Below are 13,153 nucleotides of genomic sequence, written 5' to 3' on the forward strand. Positions count from 1 at the left end.
TTGCTTTCGCCGTAAAGCATTTTCTAAATCTGACACATTGGCTGGATTCACAACAAGTGTAGCTTTAATTTGGTATATTGAATGTGTGATTTCATGAAAGTAAAATTTTTATAGTAATTTATTTGAATTTGGCGCTTTGCATTTTCACTGGATGTTGGTCAGGTGGGACGCTACCGTCCCACATATCCCAGAGCAGCAATAAATAGCAATAGCGGGACTATATACAGGGGGTACAGAGGGTACCGGTACAGAGTCAATGTGTCAATGTGCAGTGGCACCAGTATTGAGGTAATAATGTGTTACCTCAATTGGCTATGCATAGATAATAACAGAGTAGCAGCAGATTGGAAGGGGGATGGGGCAATGCAAATAGCCTGGGTAGCCATTTGATTAGCTGTTCAGGAGTCTTATGGCTTGGGGGTAGAAGCTGTTTAGAAGCCTCTTGGACCTAGACTTGCCGCTCCGGTAACGATGTCTTTTCAGTCTCCTGAGGGGGAATAGGTTTTGTCGTGCTCTCTTCACCACTGTCTTGGTGTGTTTGGACCATGTTAGTTTGATTTGAACGCTAAGGAACATGACGCTCTAAACCTGCTCCACTGCAGCCCCGTCGATGAGAATGGGGGCATGCTCGGTCCTCTTTTTCCTGTAGTCCTCAATCATCTCCTTTGACTTGACCACATTGAGGGAGAGGTTATTTTCCTGGCACCACACTGCCAGGTCTCTGACCTCCTCCATATAAGCTGTCTCATCATTGTTGGTGATCAGGCCTGCCACTGTTGTGTCATCAGCAAACTTAATGATGCTGTTGGAGTCATGCCTGGCTGTGCAGTCATGAGTGAGCAGGGAGTACAGGAGGGGACTGAATATGCACCTTTGAGGGGCCCCTGTGGAGGATTTGTTACCTACCCTCACCACCTGGGGGCAGCCCGTCAGGAAGTCCAGGATCCAGTTGCAGAGGGAGGTGTTTAGTCCCAGGGTCCTTAGCTTAGTGATGAGCTTTGAGGGCACTATGGTGTTGAACGCTGAGCTGTAGTCAATGAACAGCATTCTCACATAGGTGTTCCTTTATGTCCAGGTGTGAAAGGGCAGTGTGGAGTGCAATAGGGATTGCATCATCAGTGGATCTGTTGGTGCGGTATGCAAATAGGAGTGGGTCTAGGGTTTCTGGGACGATGGTGTTGTGAGCCATGACCAGCCTTTCAAAGCACTTCATGGCGACAGTCATGAGTGCTACAGGTCGGTAGTCATTTAGGCAGGTTACCTTAGTGTTCTTGGGCACAGGCACTACGGAGGTCTGCTTAAAATATGTTGGTGTTACAGACTCGGACAGGGAGAGGTGGATAATGAGGTATGTGTGGATCTGTGAGGTATGTTTTGGATCATTTTCTTGTTAAACCTACGGCCAAGGCCCAGCCTTCTGACGGAGGCAACCAGATTGTCAGCCAAAGTTGTCTGATACCTGGTGGAATTCATTATGCCATCAATCTTAACCAGTGCCCCTGGACCTCTGGAATTAAAACAGCCCCAAAACATCACCGTCCCAGCACCATATATGAGGTTCCTCTCCTTGTATCTGTTTCAACGCCAAACATGCCGATGCTGCATCTGAACCAAACGTTCAATTTTGATCTCATCTGACCAGAGCACCTTCTTCCAGTCAAAGTTTAAATTACGTTTGGCAAACTCCAAGAGCTTGCGTCTTTGTCTTGGGTCAGAAAGGGCTTTCTTCTGGCAACACTTCCAAAAAGCCTGTGGTTGTGGAGGTGGCGTCTGATGGTGCATTTTTAAACCTGGTGACCCCAAGACGCCTCCAAGGACTGCAATTCTTTCACAGTGATTCTTGGGGATTTTGTTACTTCTCTCACCATCCTCCTCCCTAAACTGGGTTTCAAAATGCATTTGCGCCCTCTACCCGTGAGGTTTTCAACTGTTCCATATCTTTTGAATGTTTTAATAATTGCCCTGACAGTGCTCAGTGTTATATTCAATCGTTTGTGGATCTTCTTGTAGCCATTACCAGATTTATGAAGGTCTACGACCATCTGTCTCTTCTGAACTGCCAGTTCTTTTGTTTTCTTCATGATGTTGGATGACAAAGGGATATTGTCACAACTTCTATCGAAGTTGATGCCTCTCCTTGTTCGGGCGGTGCTCGGCGATCGACATCACCGGTCTTCTAGCCATCATTGATCTATGTTTCATTTTCCATTGGTTTTGTCAGGTCTTCTTACACACCTGGTTCCAATCCCATTCATTAATTGTTGTGTATTTAACCCTCCGTTTCCACTCATGTCCTTGTCAGAGATTGTTTATTTGTTGTGTTCATGTTCTATGGATTGGTGTTCTACGGATTGGTGTTCTACGGATTGGTGTTCTATGGATTGGTGTTCTATGGATTGGTGTTCTATGGATTGGTGTTCTATGGATTGGTGTTCTATGGATTGGTGTTCTAGGGATTGGTGTTCTATGGATTGGTGTTCTATGGATTGGTGTTCTACGGATTGGTGTTCTATGGATTGGTGTTCTATGGATTGGTGTTCTATGGATTGGTGTTCTACGGATTGGTGTTCTACGGATTGGTGTTCTACGGATTGGTGTTCTACGGATTGGTGTTCTACGGATTGGTGTTCTACGGATTGGTGTTCTACGGATTGGTGTTCTATGGATTGGTGTTCTATGGATTGGTGTTCTATGGATTGGTGTTCTATGGATTGGTGTTCTATGGATTGGTGTTCTACGGATTGGTGTTCTACGGATTGGTGTTCTATGGATTGGTGTTCTATGGATTGGTGTTCTGTGGATTGGTGTTCTGTGGATTGGTGTTCTATGGATTGGTGTTCTACGGATTGGTGTTCTACGGATTGGTGTTCTATGGATTGGTGTTCTATGGATTGGTGTTCTATGGATTGGTGTTCTACGGATTGGTGTTCTACGGATTGGTGTTCTACGGATTGGTGTTCTACGGATTGGTGTTCTACGGATTGGTGTTCTACGGATTGGTGTTCTATGGATTGGTGTTCTATGGATTGGTGTTCTGTGGATTGGTGTTCTATGGATTGGTGTTCTATGGATTGGTGTTCTATGGATTGGTGTTCTACGGATTGGTGTTCTATGGATTGGTGTTCTATGGATTGGTGTTCTATGGATTGGTGTTCTATGGATTGGTGTTCTACGGATTGGTGTTCTACGGATTGGTGTTCTACGGATTGGTGTTCTATGGATTGGTGTTCTATGGATTGGTGTTCTATGGATTGGTGTTCTATGGATTGGTGTTCTATGGATTGGTGTTCTACGGATTGGTGTTCTACGGATTGGTGTTCTATGGATTGGTGTTCTATGGATTGGTGTTCTACGGATTGGTGTTCTATGGATTGGTGTTCTATGGATTGGTGTTCTACGGATTGGTGTGCGACGGGATCTTGTACCCTCATTTATTTTAATATGGACTTTGGTTTTGGAGTTTGTTTTAAGTTATTAAAATACTCCATTTATACCAAGTTTAATTCTCCTGCGCTTGACTTCCCTGCCACCTACATACACGACGTGACAGATATTGCATGAGTGTTACCTCATTTTTATACCCAATTGAAACAGGAAGTGATGTAATGGCTCAATAAACTTAAAAAAGTGGAATTTTATTTCTGGTTTCATTTTGGTAGATGTTATTTACACCACTTGGCACTGTGCATACGCATGGTCATGACTGTGCTTATATATACGCACACAAGCAAACATATTCATAAATCTCATACTTTACGTGGAAATGATCCCATGTATGGTTTACCCACAGATTGTGCTTACGCATGATTGATAAATGAGGCCCCTTGTTCATGTTGTATTAGATTACTTGTTGGTTATTACTGCATTGTCGGAACTAGAAGCACAAGCATTTCGCTACACTCGCATTAACATCTGCTAACCATGTGTATGTGACAAATAAAATTTGATTTGAAATGATGACTTCTATAGGACAAATTGTCAATAAGTATCTGAAAAGTGAGAAAGGTACTCATGGAAAAGATCATCTGCCCTGGTTAGGTGACTCCATAAGGCAACTATCTGCCCTGGTTAGGTGACTCCGTAAGGCAACTAACTGCCCTGGTTAGGTGACTCCGTAAGGCAACTAACTGCCCTGGTTAGGTGACTCCATAAGGCAACTAACTGCCCTGGTTAGGTGACTCCATAAGGCAACTAATTGCCCTGGTTAGGTGACTCCATAAGGCAACTAACTGCCCTGGTTAGGTGACTCCATAAGGCAACTAACTGCCCTGGTTAGGTGACTCCATAAGGCAACTAACTGCCCTGGTTAGGTGACTCCATAAGGCAACTAACTGCCCTGGTTAGGTGACTCCATAAGGCAACTAACTGCCCTGGTTAGGTGACTCCATAAGGCAACTAACTGCCCTGGTTAGGTGACTCCATAAGGCAACTAACTGCCCTGGTTAGGTGACTCCATAAGGCAACTAACTGCCCTGGTTAGGTGACTCCGTAAGGCAACTATCTGCCCTGGTTAGGTGACTCCGTACGGCAACTAACTGCCCTGGTTAGGTGACTCCATAAGGCAACTATCTTCCCTGGTTAGGTGACTCCATAAGGCAACTATCTGCCCTGGTTAGGTGACTCCGTAAGGCAACTATCTGCCCTGGTTAGGTGACTCCATAAGGCAACTAACTGCCCTGGTTAGGTGACTCCATAAGGCAACTAACTGCCCTGGTTAGGTGACTCCATAAGGCAACTAACTGCCCTGGTTAGGTGACTCCATAAGGCAACTAACTGCCCTGGTTAGGTGACTCCATAAGGCAACTAACTGCCCTGGTTAGGTGACTCCATAAGGCAACTAACTGCCCTGGTTAGGTGACTCCGTAAGGCAACTATCTGCCCTGGTTAGGTGACTCCATACGGCAACTAACTGCCCTGGTTAGGTGACTCCATAAGGCAACTATCTGCCCTGGTTAGGTGACTCCGTAAGGCAACTATCTGCCCTGGTTAGGTGACTCCGTAAGGCAACTATCTGCCCTGGTTAGGTGACTCCGTAAGGCAACTATCTGCCCTGGTTAGGTGACTCCGTAAGGCAACTATCTGCCCTGGTTAGGTGACTCCGTAAGGCAACTATCTGCCCTGGTTAGGTGACTCCGTAAGGCAACTATCTGCCCTGGTTAGGTGACTCCGTAAGGCAACTATCTGCCCTGGTTAGGTGACTCCGTAAGGCAACTATCTGCCCTGGTTAGGTGACTCCGTAAGGCAACTATCTGCCCTGGTTAGGTGACTCCGTAAGGCAACTATTTGCCCTCGTTAGGTGACTCCGTAAGGCAACTATCTGCCCTGGTTAGTTTCCTTACGGAGTCACCTATCTGCCCTGGTTAGGTGACTCCGTAACTAATGAAACAAAGCTTTCAACATGTTTGTAAAAGTCAGAATAGTATTGATTTGCACCGTGAAATATTGTGATAAAGGATCTTAGGGCTGCCATAGACAGCTATTACACAAGGGCTATCGTATATGCTCAAGGTAATAGTGATATGGAAGCAAATTAAAAACTGGACAAAACTGCAGGGCAAAGACTTAAGACTACTGTACAGTGAGTGAGTTTAAGGTGGGGGGGAGGGGGGGGGGGGTTCAAAAATGTTTTCATTCAATATATTGAAGAAGTTGACAGGAGTTTTAATCAGAGATCAGTCGGTACTGTTGGACATGGACACAATAGCTTCAAGGGAAGTAGGTCATGCAGAAGTCTTGAAAATAATTATCAACTTCAAAACCACCTATTCAAGAGACATATTTAATTTAGACACAGTATTTTAAAAGAAATCCAGTAGCATGCTAGCTTCTCACCCAGCTGATACATCTGTGATTAAGAACTACACAGTTCCCAGAGGGTTGGAAAAGGGCACTGGTAACACCCGTTTTTTTAATCGGGTGAAGTCGACCATGCACGTAACTAAAGCCTGACTAGCATTCTCCCAGATCTATCAAAAGTATTGGAGAAAGTTGTTGCAGAGCAATTAATGACCTAATTTGAGGAGAATCAATTCCCGCATTCACAACAATTTGACTTTAGACATAAACACTCAAAAGAAACAGCTGTTTTCTGATAGATCGTTTTAAACGTTCATTGGACAAAGGCAATGTGGTTGGTGCTATTTTTCTCTATTTAAGCTTTGATACCATTAATCACAGCATCATGTTCACAAGCGAGATCAAGATGGCCCCGGAGGGTTCTTAACCAACCGTGCTATTTTGTTTTGTTTTTTCGCATTTTTCGTAACGTTGCTGCTATCGTCTCTTATGACTGAAAAGAGCTTCAGGACATCAGAACTGGGATTATTCATCTCTTGAGAATATAGGGGGTGCTGTTTCAACTTAGTGAAAATTGGTCTCCAAATTAAACTGCCTAGTCCTCAATTCTTGCTCGTACAATATGAATATTATTATTATTATTGGATAGAAAACACCCTCTAGTTTCTATAACCGTTGGAATTATGCCTCTGAGTGAAACAGAACTCCTTCTACAGCACTTTTCATGACAGGGAGTGAGATTTCAGAAATCTTGGCCCCTGTTCCCAGGTCAGTTGTAATGTCCCTGTAAATGCTATGGGGAAACAAACACTGCCTACGCCTTCCTCTAGATGTCAGTAAGTGGTGACGCTTTGAACGGAGTCGATTGCGCAATCTGGGACTTTATAAAAGACCAAAGGGCGGAAGTACATTTCTTTTCTTCACTGCGCTTGACGCACGATGGACGTCGGACTGGCCTCCTTCCAAGCTTTGGTTTAGCCAGTAATATTTCTCCGGTCATGTTTTTACTCGTTATAGGTGTTAAAAACATCATAAGATACTTAATTTAAACCGTTTTATAGCAATTTATGTCCGTTTAGTGCAATTTTCTGGCATTTCTTTGACGCACTTCCAAGAGTTAGGCACTTTTCCAGTACATGCCGAATGTTAGTGGCCATTTCGACAGGACAAGAGGACATCTTTCGACCAAAAGATGATTAGACCGGAGAAAGGAAACATTGCCCAAGATTCTGATGGAAGTTCAGCTCATAGTAAGAACTATTTATGATGATAAATCGTTGTTCTGTTAAAATGTTAAACGCATATTCCGCCATTTTCTTTGGGGTAGCTTCGCTTTGGCGCACCTTGTATTGCACAGTAAGGATAATTTAAAAAATGCAATTCAGCGATTGCATTAAGAACTAATTTGTCTTTCAAATGCTGTCCACCCTGTATTTTTTAGTCAAGTTTATGATTATTTATTCATTAGACTAAATCACTGTCCAAGATGGCACCCGACATTTTCTGGCCAGTTTTGCTACTATTCTCATTGTATAACCACGGTTTTTGGTGGCTAAATATGCACATTTTCGAACAAACTCTATATGTATGTTGTAATATGATGTTACAGGAATGTCATCGGAAGAATTCTGAGAAGGTTAGTGAAAAAATTAATATATTTTGGTGGTGATAATGCTATCGCTCTTTTTGCCTTGAATCAATGCTGGGGTAATGTTTGCACATGTGGTATGCTAATATAACGATTTATTGTGTTTTCGCTGTAAGACACTTAGAAAATCTGAAATACTGTCTGTATTCACAGGATCTGTGTCTTTCAATTACTGTATGCTGTGTATTTTTAAGAAATGTTTTATGATTAGTAATTAGGTAATACACGTTACTCTCTGTATTTATTCTAGTCGAGTTGTGATGGTGGGTGCAATTGTAAACTATGATTTCTACCTGAAATATACACATTTTTCTAACAAAACCTATCCTATACAATAAATATGTTATCAGACTGTCATCTGATGAGTTTTTTTCTTGGTTAGTGCCTATCAATATCTTTATTTGGCCGAATTGGTGATAGCCACTGGTGGAGAGAAAAAATGGTGGACAAAGAAAAATGGTGTCTTTTGCTAACGTGGTTAGCTAACAGATTTACAAATTGTGTCTTCCCTGTAAAACATTTTACAAATCAGAAATGATTGCTGGATTCACAAGATGTGGGTCTTTCATCTGGTGTCTTGGACTTGTGATTGAATGATATTTAGATGCTACTATTTAATTTTGTGACTTGTGACGCTATGCTAGCTATGCTATTCAGCTTTTTTACTGGTGGGGGTGGTGGGGGGTGCTCCCGGATCCGGGTTTCTGAGGCGGTAGAAGTTAACCTCAAATTCCGAGGAGTTCATCTTCAATGAGTCGGACGCGAGGGATATACTACAGACACCCGACCAGGCCCAGATCCCTGTGATTCGCTGGAAAGGAAACGTAGGTTTCTCGGAAAGGGATCAGGATGCCTTGTGAGGATTAGGCGACGAGTGGCTAATCTACCCTTGGCCCCGTTCTGCTAGCTAACATTCAATCACTGGAAAGTAAATGGGACGAACTGAAAGCACGTATATCCTACCAACGGGACATTAAAAACTGTAATATCTTATGTTTCACCGAGTCGTCATGGCTGAACGACGACATTAATAACATACAGCTGGCGGGTTAGACACTCTATCAGCAGGATAGAACAGCAGCCTCTGGTAAGAGAAGGGGTGGGGGCCTATACATTTATGTAAACAACAGCTGGTGCACGATATCTAAGGGAGTCTCAAGGTTTTGCTCGCCTGAGGTAGAGTATCTCATGATAAGCTGTAGACAACACTATCTACCTAGAGTTTTCATCTGTATTTTTCGTAGCTGTCCATTTACCACCACAGACCGAGGCTGGCAATAAAATCGCAATCAATGAGCTGTATTCCACCATAAGCAAACAGGAAAATGCTCATCCAGAGGCAGCGCTCCTAGTAGCCGGGGGACTTTAATGCAGGGAAACTTAAATCAGTTATACCTCATTTCTACCATCATGTTAAATGTGCAACCAGAGGGAAAACAACTCTAGACCATCTTTACTCCACACACAGAGACGAGTACAAAGCTCTCCCTCGCACTTCATTTGGTAAATCTGACCACAATTGTATCCTCTTGATTCCTGCTTACAAGCAAAAATGAAAGCAGGAAGCAACAGTGACTCGGCCAACAAAAAAGTGGTCAGATGAAGCAGATGCTAAACTACAGGAATGTTATGCTATCACAGACTGCAATATGTTCCGGGATTATTGCATTGAGGAGTAATTACCTCAACTATCTCGACACCGTTGCCCCCGCACATTGACACATTGACTCTAAACCAGTACCCCATATATATAGCCCCACTATTGTTATTTCCTGCTGCTCTTCAATTATTTGTTTTTCTTATCTCTTATTTTTTTAAGGTATTTTCTTAAAACTGTATTGTTGGTTTAGGGCTTGTAAGTAAGCATTTCACTGTAAGGTCTGCACATGTTGTATGTGAAAAATACAATTTGATTTGATTTGATATATGTGTTGACTGAATATAAGCAAGTGACGTCTGCTAAATAATCAAATTGATGGTCATATCGACTCAACACCTACATAAAGCTGTGTGACTCACTCATTCACGGCTTTGGATCAAAATAAATAAGCACCAACATTTTTTCTGATAGTCTTGAATGAATAAATGTTTTGGTTATCCTGACCTGGACACCATGTATGGAAGTCTCAAGGTTTTGCTCACCTGAGGTAGAGGATCTCATGATAAGCTGTAGACAACACTATGGTTATCCTGACCTGGACACCATGTATGGAAGTCTCAAGGTTTTCCTCACCTGAGGTAGAGGATCTCATGATAAGCTGTAGACAACACTATGGTTATCCTGACCTGGACACCATGTATGGAAGTCTCAAGGTTTTGCTCACCTGAGGTAGAGGATCTCATGATAAGCTGTAGACAAGACTATGGTTATCCTGACCTGGACACCATGTATGGAAGTCTCAAGGTTTTGCTCACCTGAGGTAGAGGATCTCATGATAAGCTGTAGACAACACTATGGTTATCCTGACCTGGACACCATGTATGGAAGTCTCAAGGTTTTGCTCACCTGAGGTAGAGGATCTCATGATAAGCTGTAGACAACACTATGGTTATCCTGACCTGGACACCATGTATGGAAGTCTCAAGGTTTTGCTCACCTGAGGTAGAAGATCTCATGATAAGCTGTAGACAACACTATGGTTATCCTGACCTGGACACCATGTATGGAAGTCTCAAGGTTTTGCTCACCTGAGGTAGAGGATCTCATGATAAGCTGTAGACAACACTATGGTTATCCTGACCTGGACACCATGTATGGAAGTCTCAAGGTTTTGCTCACCTGAGGTAGAAGATCTCCTGATAAGCTGTAGACAACACTATGGTTATCCTGACCTGGACACCATGTATGGAAGTCTCAAGGTTTTGCTCACCTGAGGTAGAAGATCTCATGATAAGCTGTAGACAACACTATGGTTATCCTGACCTGGACACCATGTATGGAAGTCTCAAGGTTTTGCTCACCTGAGGTAGAAGATCTCATGATAAGCTGTAGACAACACTATGGTTATCCTGACCTGGACACCATGTATAGTCTCAAAGGAAACATATTACCACAGTCTCTTATTGCGCATGTCATTTTCCAAATGGATCCAAAACGAATTACTATTGGAATAAAGAATTACAGAAATATTGAAACAAAGTGGGCTAATAAAGGTAAACAAATTGTTGAAAATACTATTTTAAAATGAATGGAAGGGGCAAGTGGAAGGGGAAAAGACAACATTGAGGTCAAGACAGCGCTGCTCTGAGACAAGCATGGGGACTGGTCTTGATAAATCAATTAAAATGTTTATTTTCACAGAATAAAGGCAGGAATTTGGGCCTTCGGGGGAGGGAGTCCTAGCCAGACACGGGAGTGGTATAGTCTTTGACGATACTGACAATACATATGTCAAGTAATCTATGATTTATGTTGATTGGAGAATATTTTTTTGTTAGTTTATCTTCTTGCCGCACGGATCCCGTTTTCCGGGATCATTTTCATAAACAACCGCTGAATTGGCAACGCGCCAAACTCAAAAATAATACTACAAATATTTACAATCATGAAATCACAAGTGAAATATATCAAAACACAGCTTAGCTTGTTGTTAATCCACCTATGATGTCAGGTTTTGAAAATATGCTTTACAGCGAAAGCAATCCAAGCGTTTGTGAGTGTATCAATCACTGCTAGAAAAGCTAGCCTTAAATTAGCTTTGTCACGAAAGTCAGAAAAGCAATAAAAATTAATCGCTTACCTTTGATAATCTTCAGATGTTTGTACTCACGAGACTCCCAGTTACACAATAAATGTTATTTTTGTTCGATAAAGATTAGTTTTATAACCAAAAATCGCCATTTGGTTTGCGCGTTATGTTCAGAAAACCACAAGCTCGTTCTGGTACTGAAGGGCAGACGAAAATTCCAAAAAGTATCCGTAATGTTCGTAGAAAAATGTCAAAGGTTTTTTATACTCAATCCTCAGGTTGTTGTTTTTTAACATACATAATCGATCATATTTCAACCGGACGGTAAACTGTTCAATTCTACAGAGATAGAAAATGTCGAGCCAAATCTCTCCTGCGCAGGAACCAATCAAAGGACACCTGGTCATCCACTGACGCGTTTTGATAAATCTTGCTCATTTTTCAAAATAAAAGCCTGAAACTATGTCTAAAGCCTGGTCACAGCCTGAGGAAGCCTTTGGAAAATAAAACTTGTTGATACGCCTTTAAATGGAGGGGCAAGCAATGGAACAAGGATTTTTGTTTTTTAAAAGCACTTCCGGGTTGGAGTTCCTCAGGTTATCGCCTGCAAAATCAGTTCTGTTATACTCACAGACAATATTTTGACAGTTTTGGAAACTTTAGAGTTTTCTATCCTAATATGTCAATTATATGCATCTGGACCTGAGAAATAGTCCGTTTACCTTATTTTTCCAAACATAAAATGTCTGCCCCTAGCTGAAAGAAGTTAACCAACAATGTTCTAAGGGCTCTCCAGAGGGTAGTGAGGTCTGCACAACGCATCACCTGGGGCAAACTACCTGCCCTCCAGGACACCTACAGCACCCGATGTCACAGGAAGGCCAAAAAAGATCAAGGACAACAACCACCCGAGCCACTGCCTGTTCACCCCGCTATCATCCAGAAGGAGAGGTCAGTACAGGTGCATCAAAGCAGGGACCGAGAGACTGAAAAACAGCTTCTATCTCAATGCCATCAGACTGTTAAACAGCCATCACTATCACAGAGAGTCTGCTGCCTATATACAGAGGTAATATCATTGGCCACTTTAATAAATGGAACACTAGTCACTTTAATAATGTCACTTTAGGAGATATTATTGCGGGTGTAGCGAAATGCTTGTGTTCCTAGCTCCAACAGTGCAGTAATATCTAACTAAACGCTTGTGTTCCTAGCTCCAACAGTGCAGTAGTATCTAACTAAATGCTTGTGTTTCTAGCTCCAACAGTGCAGTAATATTTAACTAAATGCTGGCGTTCCTAGCTCCAACAGTGCAGTAGTATCTAACTAAATGCTTGTGTTTCTAGCTCCAACAGTTCAGTAATATCTACATTTAAGTCATTTAGCAGACGCTCTTATCCAGAGCGACTTACAAATTGGAAAGTTTATACATATTCATCCTGGTCCCACCATGGGAATTGAACCCTGGTCCCCCCGTGGGAATTGAACCCACAACCCTGGCGTTGCAAGCGCCATGCTCTACCAACTGAGCCACACGGGACCATATCTAACTAAATGCTTGTGTTCCTAGCTCCAACAGTTCAGTAATATCTAACTAAATGCTGGTGTTTCTAGCTCCAACAGTGCAGTAATATCTAACATGTAATATCGAACAATCTAAAGTAAAGGAATGGTGAATTAAGAATACATGAATATTTGGATGAGCGATGTCAGAGCAGCATAGACTAGGATACAGTAGGATAGAATATATACATATGAGATGAGTAATGCAACAAACAGTATGTAAACATTATTAAATGTGTATGTGACAAATACAATTTGATTTGATTAATTGTTACGGTATTTTTCTGTACATTCTACAGTGTTTTACTGTTTAAATACCAGAAAAGTCTTAGTGTACAATTTCCATACACCACGGCACAACAGTTTGAAGTCAAGAGGGGTTTCTTTGCCGTGATTCTATCAAATACGAACGGAGGCGTGGACGCCACCCACATCGCCGTAAAAATAACCATCCCAA

At 42.2% G+C, this 13,153-nt stretch overlaps 1 protein-coding gene across 1 annotated transcript; it reads left to right on the plus strand.

Moving 5' to 3' along the window:
- Positions 1-1,343: 1,343 nt before the first annotated feature.
- Positions 1,344-3,440, plus strand: LOC129843043 (NADH-ubiquinone oxidoreductase chain 5-like). The gene is made up of 2 exons (XM_055911771.1): positions 1,344-1,367; positions 2,454-3,440. Exons 1-2 carry the CDS (start codon positions 1,344-1,346, stop codon positions 3,438-3,440), a joined length of 1,011 nt encoding a protein of 336 aa, XP_055767746.1.
- Positions 3,441-13,153: the final 9,713 nt, after the last annotated feature.

Source organism: Salvelinus fontinalis, unplaced genomic scaffold, assembly GCF_029448725.1.
Source record: "Salvelinus fontinalis isolate EN_2023a unplaced genomic scaffold, ASM2944872v1 scaffold_0094, whole genome shotgun sequence".
Taxonomy (NCBI): domain Eukaryota; kingdom Metazoa; phylum Chordata; class Actinopteri; order Salmoniformes; family Salmonidae; genus Salvelinus; species Salvelinus fontinalis.